The following is a 15,526-nucleotide window of genomic DNA, read 5'->3' as shown; positions in this document are numbered from 1 at the left end:
TCACTTCGGTCCGCTTGCTGAACATGAGGCGCAGGTTTCTAGTTATCAGGGTCGCAGTTAAACCTCCCTGAGCTGTGCTCTGGGAGGTGCGGCCACCAGAGGGCGGTCTCTCCCGCTTACCCGCAGTTGCTGCCTTTCCTCTGGGACAGTGCCGGCTGCCTCCTGGGTGTTCAACTTCAAGGGGAGTTTGCTCCCCTCCAATCCCACTGGAGAGGCGCTCCTGGGGGTGGGGTCACTTCAAGGGTGGGCCTGGAGCTAACACCTCTTCTCTGGACAGACGGAACCCCCTTCCTGGAGCCCCCATGCTTGGGAGGGGCAGAACTATGCTCCTCCCTAGGCCTTTTCTCCAAAAGGGGATCGGCCTGCCCTTCCAGCTCCCTTTTTTCTTTTTTGGACCCTTCATTGGTGAAGACTCTGCTGGCCCTGAGAGAGCCCCCGTGACCTGAGTCCAGGCCTGGCACCCTGCCCTCACCCGGACATCCTCCCCTCCCGCCTCTGTCCAGCTCCCCCTTTCTTCCTCTTTTCTCTCTGTACCCTCTCCACCTCCTTCTCTCCCTGTGACTTGCCCCAGATCTGCCCCTCGACCTCCTTCTGTCCCTCCCTTGGTGCCCGGCTGTGGCTTCAGGTCCCGGCTGCTCCGCCCACTCTTCTGCTGCGGTTGACGACGCGTGTGGGGCTCAGCCGTACTGCCCGCGGAGCCCATGCCCCCAAGCCACGGGGGAAGCTACCTCCACTGCAGGAACCTTCAGGGGCTTAGGGGGATGCCAGATGACCCCACCCCACTTTGCCTCCTGGGCCTTGGGGTTGTGGGCAGAGCCCATTCCAGGGGAGACAGAGGATGGCAGGATACACTGCTGCTAAGAGAGGCCTGGAAAGTGCCCCTCCCTGAGAGGTAGGGCTGGCCCATTGGACACTTCGTTCTTGTTTCTAGGTCAGGGTGGTTTGTTCAAGCCCCTCAGCTCACAGGGAGGGAAGGTGGGGCTGGGAGAGAAGAGAATTGCCCACAGTCACTTGGTGGGATAGGATGCAGCATTTCTGCCTGCTTCTGCCCTCTACTGTCTGGGTCTGATGGAGCAGGACAGGCATCCAAAGACCCGTCACAGGACTCTAGTGCTCTGTATCCTCGTGAGGCTGGTGGACTCACGTCTTGTGGGTAATGCTCCCACCAGGGGCATGGCCAGAGGCCCCAGGGCTCCGGGCTGCAGGTCGGTGTAGACAAGTGTGCTTTCTGAGTACCTGGGGCTTTCAGGCTGGACTTGGAGGCCAACAGTGCTGGGGCTGGGGAGGGGCAGGAGGCTTTGCCGAGGGTGCCTGCTTGTCCCCGAAGACCTCAGAAGTCATAAGGGGCCTCAGTGTCCTCATGTGTGAACCTCTGGCCCTTGCCTAGAAAAAGGGAATAATGCTAGTTCCTGTTCAGGGTGAAGAGCACCCTGGTTCCCAGGGACAGCCTGGTACCCTCCAGGTTAGGAAGGGTAGCAAGAAGGTTCCTGTAGGGGTGGTGCTAGCCCCCTGGGGCTTTGGGAAGTGTATGGCTGCGGGAAGGGGGCCCTGGGGCAGACCCCTCCATTTAGCTCAGAGCCCAGGGGACACGGAGATGATGTGTGACAGCCTGGGCTCTGAGCGGGGAGTTGTCCCAGAGCAGGGGAGCAGGGGCTCTGGCCCTCCTCGCCTGTCTCCCTCTCAGAGATGGGGAGATGTGGGGTTGGTCAAGCCCTCAGCCCCCCAGTGATCCCCTGTGCGACTGGGATTCCCAAGGTGCCCATCTCCCTCAGACGTGAGAGGCCCGGGCTTCTCCAAGAAGGGAGATGTCAGCCTTCTTCCCATCACCCGGTTGCCCTGCCTCCCGTTTGGGGGAAGGAGGGGGAGGGGGCCGACTGAGGAAGGGGAGAAGGCACCTGAGCACGCGTGGTCCCCGGAAAGTGGCCCTGGGGGAAACCCCTGCCTGCAGACACCCCTCCCTGTGAAGGATGTAAAAAAAAAAAAAAAAACTTGTTCTGCCTTTTTGTCTCCCCTCCCTGCCCGCCCCATGGCCCCCCCAGACTGCCTGCGCGTCGGCTGCGCACCCAGTAAGTGGCTTCCCTCTTCTTCTGCAGAGCCCCTGGGGGCCTGGGATTCTGGACATTGGGGTTGGGGAGGGGTGCAGGGGGAGGGGAGGAGACGGTGTCATAGCCTGCTTGTGCGGGACTTGGGCAGTGGGTGCGTGTGTGGGGTGTGCTTGTGGAGGGCAGAACGAGCCAAACGAAGCTGAAGCAGGGGGAGTCGGTGGAGGTCTGGGGTCCGTATGCTCACTGAGACTAGGATAGGAAGGGCCAGAAACTTCGTCTCCTCAAACGCTCTGGAGGGTAGGGCAAAGGCTTGGGATGGCATCTACCGCAGGAGGGCAGGAAGGAGCCGAAGAGGGCTGGGCTATCCCGCTGTATCTCGAGGCGGCCACAAGGGGGAGGTCGAGGCACGCGGGAGAGAAGCCGAGGGCTGGAGGTGAGTGGGCGGTGAGCTCGGAAGTTCAGCCCTCCACAGCCCTTGTTTGGGGTGCGGGGGTCGGGGGTGAGATTCTGCCAAACGGGGGCGCTCTCGGAGGTGACAGTGAGGCTCTCAGCACGGGTGAGAGCGGGTGTGGACATTTCTGAGCTCCCAGTGTGCCTGGATTCAACCCTCATCTCTGAGTGTGTTTCTGCCTGGTGTGCCCTGAGGTCACGTAAGAGAGCCCAGGGACGCGGCAGCCACAGGCAGAAAGAGTGTACTTAGTTCGGCTCTGTGTGTATTTGGACAGGTGTGCGCATGCGTGGTGAGCCCTGCCCCGCTGGTGAGAGCACTGGGGTGGGGGGCCCAGGAGGAATCTTGAGGGGTGCCGCAAATGGCCTGCAGCACCGTTCTAAAGCTAAACGTTTTTAGTCTTGGAAGCGGTTCATCCAGGTCTTGAATACATGGCCGTGATTCCTAAAAAAGACATTGCGCGCTCTGGCCACGCTGGCCGTGCTGTGTATGTGATGTGTATGTCCCTGTGTGGCATTAACCAGGCATGTGCAGAAAAGTCACACTGGGTCCCTCCAGATCAGGGATCCCCAACCTCTGTGCCATGGGCCGGTGCCTCCTGTCAGATCCATGGTGGCCTTAGATTAGAAATGAAGTGCGCAATTAATATAGTGCACTTGAATCATCCCCAACTCATCCTCCACCCGTCCTGGTCCGGGGAGAAATTGTCTTCCACGAAGCTGGTCCCTGGTGCCCAAATGTTGAGGACTGCTGCTCTAGATGGGGGAGGTGTGTGTGTGTGTGTGTGTGTGTGTGTGTGTGTGTGTGTATGGAGTGTTCATGGACAGCCGTGAGGCTGTGGGTGCGCATGCACATTTGGGTGCGTGGTGAGACTCATGAAAGTTTGAGGCCTATGTCTATAGGCTGGGGATTCAGCTGCTGGCTACACACACTGACACGGAAGGTCGTGAGGCGAGGCGGGCTGAGTATGCTGGTTGTCGGTGTGAGTGTCCAGGTGCAGGGCCTTAGGGCACAACTCCGAAGGCACCCACTATTCACTCACTCTGTTCTTTTCCAATGGGAAGTTGTACCAAGTGTGGTGATACTGAGTGTGTCTGTATTTATGACTGGGTGTGTGCAAAGGCTCTGTGTGTGTGTGTGTGTGTGTGTGTGTGGTGTACCTGCATGCGTGGGTGTGTACAGGGGTGAGGCTGTGTGCCCAGAGTGGTACTTGAAGCAGCCACATGAGGGCAGGAGGAGGTGCCAGGCTGACTCCCCCCTCGGTGCCACAGGTAAAGGCCCTGAGACGCTCTTTGCGGGGCACAAGCTCAATGACAATGAGTGGCACACAGTGAGGGTGGTGCGACGGGGCAAGAGCCTGCAGCTGTCAGTGGACAACGTGACCGTGGAGGGTAAGTAGTCTGCAGCCCTATTCTTGGTGACCCCTGCCTGGGTGCCATTTCTCCCTTAGGGGTGGCATGTCATGGGCTCCGGGACCCCAGGGGCCATTTCGACTCCCCAGAGGCAGCATTGCCCTGCCAGCCTGTTGGCCCAGAGTCCCACAGCTCCCCCAGACCCAGGAGCTGGGTGTGCTGCCAGCGCCTGTGGGGGCTTTGCTGATGTCCTTCCCATGTGGCCCTTGAGTGGAGGGGAGGCTTCTGGGGACCCAAGACCCAGCCTCAGAAGTGATCTTACAGTCTGGGCCCCAAAGCCATGACCCCATCTCTGTCTTTTGTGCTGAGCAGGACAGATGGCAGGGGCCCACACGCGGCTGGAGTTCCACAACATTGAGACGGGCATCATGACGGAGCGGCGCTTCATCTCCGTGGTGCCCTCCAACTTCATCGGGCACCTGAGCGGGCTGGTGTTCAACGGCCAGCCATACATGGACCAGTGCAAGGATGGGGACATCACCTACTGTGAGCTCAATGCTCGCTTTGGCCTGCGTGCCATTGTGGCCGATCCTGTCACCTTCAAGAGTCGCAGCAGCTACCTGGCGCTCGCTACGCTCCAAGCTTACGCCTCCATGCACCTCTTCTTCCAGTTCAAGACCACGGCCCCTGACGGGCTCCTCCTGTTCAACTCAGGCAATGGCAATGACTTCATCGTCATCGAGCTGGTCAAGGGGTGAGGTGCTGGGCTCTGCACCGCTGTCAAGGACGTGGTTCCCCTGTCCCCGCCATGACCAAGAGGCAGCTCCCTCAGCCACTGGCTGAGATGTCCAGTCCCCACAGACCACAGGTCAAGATTCAGGTCCCCCCGCCACCAGCCAAGATGGAGAAGCAGCACCCTCTCTTCCACCCTGGTCACCCCCCAATTACTTCCTTGCCAGGGGTTTCTCAGTCATATCTGTTCCATTCACTGTCCTGGCCCTGGCCATCTGGCCCTACTACAGACAGAAGGCAGGGCTGGGTCCCTGTGACCTCCTGGCCTAAGAGGCCCCCACCCTAGAGCAGCTTTGTCCCTGCCTAGAGGACCCTACTGCCCCCACAAAGCTGTCCCTCCACGAGCTTCTCTTCGGAGCCTGTCCCAGGAGCCAGGTCCTCAGCAGCCTCTCTCCCCACACCCCCCACGATGGGCCCTCACACCTGAGTCCTCTGTTGGTCTGGGTTCTTCCACTATGAGGTCTCCCTCTCCACCCCTCCCTCCTGCAGCTTCCAGCCCCACCCCCACCCCACAGCTGTAGCTCCTCCTTACCCGCCTTCCCAGCCCCCACCTTGACCCAGTGTCTCCTCCCTACTGTGGGGCAGGTACATCCACTACGTGTTTGACCTGGGGAATGGCCCGTCCTTGATGAAGGGGAACTCAGACAAACCAGTCAATGACAACCAGTGGCACAACGTGGTGGTGTCCAGGGACCCGGGCAACGTGCACACGCTCAAGATTGACTCCCGCACTGTCACGCAGCACTCCAATGGCGCCCGAAACCTCGATCTCAAAGGTGGGGCCTGGGGCCTCTGGAGGAGGCCTGGCCCTAGCCCAGACGCCCCCTTGGCCCCAGCAAGACCGCCTCCGGCCTGGGATGCTCTTCCCCTTGCGTGACTCTGTCCCGGCCCTGCCCACAGTTTCCCTCGCTCTTCCCCATTTTCCAGTGTGTCTAGCCTGACACTTCCTGTCAAAGTTCTGCTTAGCTCCCCTGTGAGGCTGCCCTCTCAACACTGAAAGCCTGCCTGCAGGGTGTATCTCATGGGGAGTTTGGTGGCCTCACCCTAGAGCTAGGAGAAGGCAGTCAGGCCTTCTGAAGACCTCTTGGCCCTCCAGGGCTGAGAAGTCTGCCGTGTTGGGGGCCGGAGGGAGAGCAGTGTCCCTGCTGGGCTGGGAGGGGGGCTGTGATGAGGGGAGGAAGGAGGAACAGTCTCCAGGCCCCTTCGTGCTGCCCTGGTCGTGTTCCTTGGGCACTGGCGGGACTAGTCTGGGCACTGGTTTGGACCTAGGCCTCCCTGGTGGGCTCAGCATCATATGAGGGCCCTCCATTCCCCAGGGCTTCTTTAGTAGTTAGTGGGGCCATCACTGCCTACCTCTAGAACAGTGGTGCGTCAGAGAGGAGAGAAGAGGAGGGGGAGTTTAGAGATCCAGGGAGGTGGAACAACAGGAATGAGGATGAGGCCTGTGGCTTCTCCAGAGCCCACTGGGGCAATGCGAGCCACCCTCACATGCCCAGAGCAGCCCCCAGTTTCCCTTAGGGATCCCTGGTGTCACTGTGACTCAGACTGTCCGAGCGTGGGGAGGGTTCCTAGAGACTCTGGAATCCACCCTCCTCTTGAGGAGGCAGCAATGGAAGCTCCAAGAAGCTATGTGATTGCCTGAGGTCACAGAGTGGGCGGGCCATGGAGTTGGAACCAGAAGCTTGGTCAGATCCTGCGCCGGTGCTCAGACATTCAGTTGGGTACAACTCTTGGCGACCCTTTGGACTGTAGCCCTCCAGGCTCCTCTGGCCATGGGGTTTTCCAGACAAGAATACTCGAATGGGTTGCCATTTCCTCCTCCAGGGGATCTTCCCCATCCAGGGATCGAACCTGCATCTTGTGGGTCTCCTGTGTGGCAGGCAGATTCTTTACCTCTGAGCCATGGAGGAAGCCCCTAGAACGGATGGCATAGTGCTGCCAGTTCTCCCTGCTGCCAGAAGGGGGCGATGTGTCTCAAGTAATTCGCAGTGGCAGCAAACCCAGGGGTGGTCTGGCCTGGTCTTGGTTTGCACAGAGTTCCCAGCAGGGGCAGCAGGGTTGACCCGTCATGTCTTGCTAGAGCTCTGCCACGGGCCAGCCAGGACTTCCAGGGAGTTGAGGTCCCTTCGGCCAGGCAGTGATGTGGAGGACCAGTGTCCCTGAGGAGGACTTCTTGCCAGTGTCACCCAGAATCCCCAGTCTAAACCCTAGCTGTTGGAAGGTGCCGGGCTTAGAACCCCCAGCAGAGAACCCAGAGTTGGGAGAGGCTGGCAGAGGCCTGGAGGAGTTCTGGGGATGGGAGACTTCGGAAGGGAGGGAGCGAGGGTGGAAGGGACCGGGCTGCACAGCTATGAAAGGCCCTGATTACGGGCCGGAACTGGCATCAGATGTGTGGGAGAGAGCATGGAGCAGGTTCCTCCAGCTGCTTCCCTCTTCCCTCCCCGGGCATCTGGGTGTCCCTGGGAGGGGAGCAGACAGATGGCGAAGTGGAGAAGGAAGAAGGAAGGGTGGGGGTGGGCATCTGCCCCTCAGAGAGGAAGCTGGAGTCCGGATGAGACCGTGTGGGGCTGCGGGACCTGACACTGGAGGCCGATGTCCTGGGAGGGACCTGGGTATCTGGGGACCGGATCCGAGCTCTGACCCCACTCCCTTTACAGGGGAGCTGTACATTGGTGGTCTGAGCAAGAACATGTTCAACAACCTGCCCAAGCTAGTGGCCTCTCGGGATGGCTTTCAGGGCTGCCTGGCCTCGGTGGACCTCAACGGGCGCCTCCCTGACCTCATCGCTGACGCCCTGCACCGCATCGGGCAGGTGGAGAGGGGCTGTGACGGTGAGTGTGGGTGCAGGAGTTAGATGTGACCCTGCGGGGTGCAGGCAGACTGGGGGGCCGGGTGGTCTCGATGGAGCCTGCTGCCGCTGCTCTGGGACAGAGTATGGGGAGAGTCAGAGGTCACTTGCCCTCCCTGCTGCCTCCCGCCCTGAACCCTTATCACAGTTCCAGGCCAAGACCAGCTGTCACTGAGCTCCCCTACTCCCACCCCCATGAGTTCTTGGCCCTACCTGCCCAGCAGAACTGAGGGAGGGCTTCTGGCCCGGTCCCGAAGCTTCCGTAACTCCTGGGGCGGGAGGGGGCTTGGCTGAGCGGGGGGTGTTCCCTCTTCCTGCCTCTTCCAGGCCCCAGCACCACCTGCACCGAAGAGTCTTGTGCCAACCAGGGCGTCTGCTTGCAGCAGTGGGACGGCTTCACCTGCGACTGCACCATGACCTCCTACGGAGGCCCCATCTGCAATGACCGTGAGTGCAGGACTGGGAGGGCTGCGGGTGCTGGGGGGAGGCCCCGGGAGGAGGGAGGGTCTCTCAGAGCCATGCTGCTTGCTTCCTTCCTGTCCCTTCTTGTCATGAGCGAGACAGAGGGGAGCTACTGGCTGCTGTCTCCTCCTGGAATCCCCTCTTGGGCCTTTGCAGGACTCCTGACGCCTGCGTGTCGGGGGTGATGGTTGCTAGACAGCCTCTCCTCTTCCTTCTGAGCTGGTGGGACACTGCTCCCCTCACCCCTCGCCAAAGACGTGTCAGCCTCTGTCACTGTCCTGATGCTGGCCATGGTCTCATGTGTCGTAGCTCTGTCGCACAGGGCCGGTGGGGCAGTTGCTGACCTGTACCCCCTTGCCCCTGGTGTCCTTGAAATGTGCAGTGTAAACCTATTACTTCCTGCCCAGAATAGGCCTACACCCCCAGGAGACAGGCTCAGGAGACTCCCAGGAGGCCAGGCCTCCAGACGGCTGGCTCCCCTGGAGGCCAGCCACCGTGTACTGACCAGTTTCCCTGCAGGGTGTCCCTTGGACCCACAAGGACACTCCCTCGTGTCCTCGCCTGGTTCTTCTCCTCCCTGGCTGGGCATCTGCTGCCAACTTGCATAGTGTTTGAGGCCCCTTCCTAGAGGGTGGGCTTCAGCAGCGGTTTCCAGTCCCTCGTGGTTGGTGGCCGGCAGCTGGTTAGCACTTGGATGAGGGAGGGCCGTGGGGCAGGCATGAGGGAGAGACAACTTCCTGCTTGAGGGGCGTGCTGGGCAGCATGTGGCCTCTTTAGGTGTCACTTGAATGGTCTTCCTTGGGGGTGGCTGGGCTGAAAGACCAGGGACACGACGTGCCAGCTGCCTGAAAAAAGACACACACGCACACACACTATAAATGGCTTCTTCACTTTGCAAACATGGACACTGAGGCCCGGAGGAATCAGTGGATTTCCAGAGTGAATAGCAGATCTGGGCTGAGAACAGGGGTCAGTGCCTTTGCCTCCATGCCACACTGTGGAGCCTTAGTCATCGGGCAGAGTCCTGAGTTTCTTAAGGGGTGCATAACCAACTGGTTTCTGGGATTGTGCTCTTGATTTTTCCTTCTTTGTAAGAATGCCCTCTCCATCTCCATGAGTGCTTTCCTGGTGTTCTGAGGCGGGCCCATCCCTGGGTACCTCCACATCCTGTCCGATCCTACACGATTCTTCCTGTCCAGCCTGCCACTCGCTGTACCTGCCAAAGCCCGCAGACGCCGGCCAGCTCAGGGCCGCTCCAGTCCTGGCTATCGGGGAATAAGGACGGGGCTGGGGCTGGGCCTCTTCCTCTCCAGCTCATTCCTGCTTTGCACAGGCGATCTGGGGATGGTGGTAACTTTGCTGTTTAATAGTAACTATCCCTACTGACTGTTTCGTGTTTCAGGGCTTACAAAGTCCTTTTAATTTGTCCTCAGAGAAGATAGTAGGATGGAGACCAGCCGTCTGATTTAGTTGCTGAGGACACTGAGGCTCCAGTAACAGGAACATCCTTGTCCTTAATCACAGGGCGTTGGGGGCAGGGTGCGGCTGGAACCTAGGTGTTCTTAAGGTTTAGTCCTGGGGTGGTGGTGGTGGCCCACAGATGGTGGGCATTTCTTGCCATGGCCACAGGGGGTCAGGATGGAGAAGAGTGCTGCCCATCTTCACTACTGGACTCCCACATGATGGAGCCTTTTGGGGGGAGCGGAGAGATGGATGTGGGTTTAGGGAGTCAAGCCATCTTTCAGCAGGGGTGGGAAGAGAGACTGGAACAACTTCCCTGGGTTCCAGGCAGGTGGGATGCGGGGAGAATTGGGGCTGGGGAACAGGGGCCTCTTGGGAAGTGTGACTGTCCCCGAGACTGGTCTGTGTGTCTGGTGACAGAGCCCGAGCAGAGCCTTGGAGGTAAAGACAAGGTGGGTGCAATCTGGGAGCCTCTGGACACTGGCCCTGGGGGTGCCTTTGAGATCTCAGCCCCCTTTCTCTTGAAGGTGTGCCTCCTCCTGATTCTCCAGGCGTGGCTGTTTGATGCTCATGCTGTCTCTATGACGGGTCTTCTTGGGGCTCCACTGATACACAAGGTCAAGTAGGAACCTGGCCCAGATGCACGTCTGCTTCACCCCAAGTGTGATGGCCCTGGAGGCACCCTGGGCATCAAGGGCCCTTGTGCCTGAAGAGATGGAGGGGATGGGGATGGCCCAGGCATCCTCAGAGGGTTGAGCCTGGGGTGTGGAGCTGTCTGGTGATGAAGAGACTGGGATGAGGAGGAGTCCGACCTTCAGGACAGCCTTTCCCTATGTGTGGCCTCAGTTTCTCCGTCTGGGACATGGGGATTCCCCCTGGGGGTGAAGGCACCATTGTGAGGCTCAGGAGTCTGCCCTGGGAAGGCAGGAGATCAGAGGGAGAGAAGTCATTGTCAGGGTGAGAGAGAGGAAAGCAGAGAGAAAATAAAAAAGAGAATATGAAATGAGAGAGGAAGGAAGCTGGACGGAGGCCTGCTTCCTGGCAGGGCCTGAAGCCCCAGGGCTGAGGTCTGGACAGCGCTTCCCTGGGCAGCTCCAGCTCCACCTCCCAGAGCCTGTCCCCAGGCTCTCCCAGGCAGTGGGTTCTTCCCCATCTCTGCTCCTGTCTGTTTCTCATCTCCCTAGCCGCTCTGCTGGTCTCCGCAGCCTCTATTGATCTCCTGCACACCTGTCTCTCCCTTCTTTTTTACCCTCTCCCCACCTCGCTCACCAGTGTCACCCCCTCCGGCTCTCTCCACTTCCCACTCACTAGTATTGATTGGCCTCTGGGCGGTTTCCCTTCCTCTCCTCTCGCCGCCGGCTCCTCCCTCCCTCCCTCCGGGACCATACATTTTCTGCCTGCTCAGAGCTCTGTCGGTCTCTATCCCAGAGCCAGGGCCAAGAGCGGGCACAGGAAGAGAGGACAGGAAGCCGTGCTCCCCAGCTTGCAAACTCTCCTCCCTCATGGGGCCACACACCACCTGGACACTTCTTTCTGGGTGCCTCTAAGGACCCTTTTCTTCTCTCTGAAAGGCTGGGGACCAAATGGGGCATTGGCATCTAATAAGTTGGGAAAGGTGGCAGCTGGGGCAGAGGAGCTGTCTCGGGTCCTGACTGCATCCAGGAGCTGAGCGCAGCTCTTTTGGGGCTCCTGGTGACAGGTTTTGTTCCAAAACGAATGCTGGATAATAAGCAGGAGCCACCCCTGCCCTGCCCCTCCTCCCCTTTCGCAGCCCCTTCCTTTTGCCCTTTCTTCGCCACCTCTCCTTGTCTACCTCTTTCCAGGTCCATCCCTCCCTCCCTCCCTCTCTTCCTCCTTATCTATGCTCTGCCTCCCCACGCCCCCACCGCCGCCCCCAGCAAGACCTTGTCCAAGCAGAACTCAGGTTGATGTCAGTGCAGAGGTGGCATCCAGACGGAGGGATGAAAGCCTCCTTGCTCTTACTTCCCAGAAGTGCCCCAAAGTCTGAGGGGCAGGTCTCAGTGGAGGGGCCCCCTAGAAGGAGAAATGGCTTCCTCAGCAGGGCATAAGTGGCCTAGAAAGGGTTTTGTCCCAAGTGGAACACTTGGTGGATAGGTATTCCGGAACCGCCCCCTCCCCATCCAAGAAGGGGAGGTTGGCATATGGGGGAAGGGGCAGAGGAAGTGGACTGGAAGGATAGGAGGTGTCCAGGAGGGTTGCATGGGGAGGGAAGCACCCTTCCGAGGAGGTGGAGGGACTGTGTGTGTGGTGTCTTAACTCTTGAGCGCCTTTGAGGCTCTGGGTACATTGTTTGCATATGGGTGACCCTGTTCTTGGAGGGTGACCTGGAGGGGGGTGTCCGTGTGTACGCTGGCTGTTCGTTCATTGCCTGTGACCAAACACGTATGTGTGTGAGCGTGTGTACACACTCGGCTGAGTGTGAGTTCGTGTGCCGGGTGTCTGTGAGCACATGTATGCAATGTCTGTGTCTGAGCCTGTGTGCGTGCACGCGCACTGGTGCCTGTATGGGCACGTGGGTGTCTCCATCCCCGAGCCCGTCCACATCCTGGCGTGCACGTGTGTTTCGAGGGGTGCGTGCAGAGGTGGTGGTAGCCACATCTCTGCGCTCTGGGCCAGCGAGCACTATTGGGGTTCGTCCGGGCCGGGGGTGGGGGGTGGTGGGAGGAGGTGGAAGAGAGCGGCCTCTCCGGCTAGCCTCAGTTCTGTTCAATTATTCAGCAGGGCCCCTTCTCCGGAGGGGGCGGGAGGGGTGCGCGCACCCGGGCGTGGGGGAGGGGTGGGGCGCGCGCAGAGGAGAGGCGAGCGCCGAGCCGGCTAGCCAGGTGCCGCGCGGCGGAGCTGCCCAGCGCCGCCCGCAGATCGGGAGCCGCTCGGGTCCCTCCGCCCTGCCCCCTCCTCCGCCCGCGCTCCCCCTCCCATCCCCTCTCCACCCCTCCTCTCTCCCTCCCTCTCGCTTCCAGCCCTCTCAGCCTCTGCAGCAACACTCCGCTGCCTCCATCTCTCCGCCGGAATCTCGCAGGCTCGCGCCTTCCCTCCGCTCAGCCCCGCTCCCCTCCTCTCCTCTCCTCTCCTCTCCCCTCCTCTCCCCTCATTCCCCCTCACCCGGATTTGCTTTCCTTCCCCCTTCTCCCGCCCCCCCACCCCGGCCGCTCCCTCCTTTCCCCCCGGCCTCTGTCGGGCGGCAGCGGCAGCCGCGGCGCGGCGGGCCCTAGTCTCCATCGGTCTCCTGCTTCTCTCCTCCAGTACCCCCTCCCCGGCTCGGTTTTTCCGCAGGATTTCCCCGCTCTCCCCTCCCTGCTTGGCCCCCGCGCCTCCCCTATCTCTCCACCCGGCACCATGCCCCCTCCCCCGGGCGCTCCCCCGGGTTTCTGACGGCCCTCTGCGCCGCTCCGACCCCGCCGGGATGCGGGGGGACCCTTAGCTCCTCGCGATGGACCCAGGCGTCCTGGACCTTGGCGTTGCCGCTCCGCGGACCCCGGATTCCCCGGCGGGATCCACTTGATTTCATTGGCTCGGGACCGAGGCTTGGGCTCTGATTTTCCTTCTCTTCACCCCCCTACCCCCCTCCCGGGGCTCGGAGCCGGAGGGGGGCTTCGCGGGGCTACTCGGTCCCGCGTCCCCGCCCCGGCCATGGGGCTGTGAGGGGGCCGCCCCCGGGCCGAAATGCCCCCCGGGGGGAGCGGGCTGGGGGGGTGCCCGCGCCGCCCCCCCTCCCTGGCCGGGCCCCTGCCGCTGCCGCCGCCGCCACCTCTGCTGCCGCTGCTGCTGCTGCTGCTGCTGCTGCTGTTGGGGGCGGCCGAGGGGGCCCGGGTCTCCTCCAGCCTCAGCACCACCCACCACGTCCACCACTTCCACAGCAAGCACGGCACCGTGCCCATCGCCATCAACCGCATGCCCTTCCTCACGCGCGGCGGGCACGGTAAGTGGCGCTGCCCATACCAGCCGGCCGGCCGGCCCCCGGGGCCTCCCTTGCGCGCGGCCCTGGCCCCCGCGGGCCGCACCCCAGCCGGTGCGCGCCGAGGCCCGGCCCCTCCGCTCTGCGGGCCCGCGCCCCCTCACCTCCCATCTCGGGCTCCACCAACACCTCAGCCCCACCCTCTCCTCCCCAGCAGCATCCCCTCACCCCGTCCGTTTATCACCCTCATCTCTCTTCACTTTCGTTGCTTGCCTCACCTTCACCTCGCAATCCCTGTCTCCGGGGCCTTATCACCCTTCTGTGTAGACCCCTTGCACCCTCTCTATCTGGCCGTTCATCCGCTCTGCCCTGCTCTCCCTTCCCCGTTTCTTCCTCTTCACCTCCTCCATCCCTGCCCCTTATCATTCCTCCATCTGGCTTCCCTCCTCCTCGGCCACTGTCACCTTCCTGGCCCAGCGTCTCCGTGCCCATTATCTCCTCATGGGTCCCCCACCAACCTCTCGCCTCTGTCCCATCTATCACCTCTCCTCAGAAGTGTCCCATCACTGCCTCTTTCACCCCCTTGTATCTGGCGATTTCACCTCTGCGCCTGCAGCCCCCGTCCTGTCTTTCCCCCATTCCTGTCCTTCCACCGCCTCCCAAGCAATCAGCTTGCTCCACTGTCCCATCCTTTCCCAGCCTCATCCCTTCATCTCTGGTTTTTCCTCTCCACATCTCTTCATCTCTGCCGTAGCTCCACCTCTGACCCTCAGCATCTCCCAACCCCACTGTTTGAATTTCTGTCCCCCACCCCAGTCTTCCCACCACCTCTCCAGTCAGTCCTCTCCCACTTTACACTGTCACCTCTTAGCTCAGTGTCTTCCCCCTGCCATAACCTTCTGTGTCAGCACTGATTTCTCCTTCCCTCTCAGACCCCATCACCTTTCGTTTCTGACCTCTAGCTCTTCTAGTTTCTGCCTTTTTTTTTTTTACCTCCCAGCCCAGTCCCTTCATCACTTCTTGCCTTAGACCCCTAAGATTCACTGCAAGCCCCTCTTCCCATCTCTGCAACTGCTGCCTTCTATCTCTGTCTTCCGTATTCTCTGTGCCCCCCTCACTTCCCATTACTGCGTCCCCATGACTTCCAATCCCAGGCCTCCTGGGTCTCTCCCTCTTCACATTTTATTTCATCTCCATGTCAGGTCCCATCATTTCCCATCTCAGTCTCTCCTTCACATTTCATCTGAAAGCTCCTGTTACCTGCTGTCCCAGAGATCCCATCACTTCCCATTTTAGTCCACTTCCTTCTCTGTTCTCCACATTACCTCCCATCTCTGTACCTTGCCATCAGTTCCCACAGGGTGCCACCATCACCTCCATTTCTATACCTCTCTCACCTCCCATGTGGTACAGCTCCCACCTCCCACCTCCGTACCGCCATTGCTTCCCATCCATACACTTCATCACCTTCCCTCTTTGGTCCCCATCTCAGCCCTCCAACACTCGACGTTCTGTGCTCCTCGTTCCTGTGCTCCCATCACCTCCTCTGTCTTCCCGTCGCTTCCCCTCTCTGCCTCTGTTGCCTTCCGTCCTGGCACTCTGACAGCTCCATGCTTCCGTCCCTGTGCCTTTGCCAGTTCCCACTCTGTTCCTTGTTGTCTCTAATTTCTGTATGTCCGTCACTTCCATTTCTGCCCATCCGTCCCCTCTCATTTTTTTGATTCCCTTTTTGTCCCTTCCTCATCTTTCATGCCCGTATCTTCACTTCCCGTCTGTGCCCTCATGGTCCCCATTTCTGCATGCATCGCTGCCTCCTCATCACTGTTCTTCACCTGTCCTTTCTTGCTTCCCAATCTTTGTTCCCCCGTACCACTTTCAAGCTTTCCACCTCTTTTCTCTCCCCCTTCTCTTTTTTTCTTAGGTTATCTTTATCTTTTTCACGCCTCTGCTTTCTCTTCATCCAGTTCCCAGGAGCAGCCTCGTCCAACATCCTTTCTCATTCCTTTCTTCTTCTTGCCCAGCCGAGTGTTCCTGGCTAACCTCTGTCCCAGCTGGGGTCATCTCCACGCCATGCTCTCCAGGCTCTTCTCCTTCTGCACTCACTGCCCACCCCCCCCCACCCCTGCTCCTGATTTTAACTCCCCTGTTCTCACCATGAGCAATCTGGCCCTCCTTTCTTTTCTCCATCCTCTTTATTGTCCC

At 60.3% G+C, this 15,526-nt stretch overlaps 1 protein-coding gene and 1 long non-coding RNA gene across 17 annotated transcripts in view; one reads left to right on the top strand and one right to left on the bottom strand.

The window, feature by feature from the left end:
* Window positions 1-15,526, top strand: part of NRXN2 (neurexin 2) — a 100,310-nt gene that overhangs the window by 50,567 nt on the left and 34,217 nt on the right. For 7 of the 16 annotated variants that reach the window (XM_042238082.1, XM_027959312.2, XM_042238079.1 and 4 more), the window contains 6 exons: window positions 2,040-2,066; window positions 3,765-3,884; window positions 4,218-4,599; window positions 5,223-5,413; window positions 7,295-7,468; window positions 7,813-7,932. In XM_042238082.1, coding sequence (XP_042094016.1) covers window positions 2,040-2,066; window positions 3,765-3,884; window positions 4,218-4,599; window positions 5,223-5,413; window positions 7,295-7,468; window positions 7,813-7,932 — 1,014 coding nt within the window. Of the gene's footprint in view, window positions 1-2,039; window positions 2,067-3,764; window positions 3,885-4,217; window positions 4,600-5,222; window positions 5,414-7,294; window positions 7,469-7,812; window positions 7,933-12,425; window positions 13,349-15,526 lie in introns of those variants that run through there. The other 9 variants (XM_042238084.1, XM_042238083.1, XM_042238085.1 and 6 more) reach the window with 2 other exon arrangements.
* Window positions 8,816-15,345, bottom strand: LOC105604109 (uncharacterized). Its single transcript, XR_001023536.4, has 3 exons — window positions 14,792-15,345; window positions 11,313-11,442; window positions 8,816-10,323 (listed from the first exon to the last, which is right to left on the bottom strand). It is a non-coding gene; the product is annotated as an uncharacterized LOC105604109 (long non-coding RNA).

This window comes from Ovis aries, chromosome 21 (genome assembly GCF_016772045.2).
Source record: "Ovis aries strain OAR_USU_Benz2616 breed Rambouillet chromosome 21, ARS-UI_Ramb_v3.0, whole genome shotgun sequence".
NCBI classification, from domain to species: Eukaryota; Metazoa; Chordata; class Mammalia; order Artiodactyla; family Bovidae; genus Ovis; species Ovis aries.
Note: the sequence above shows the minus strand (reverse complement) of the source record. Positions and strands in the feature narration are given on the sequence as shown.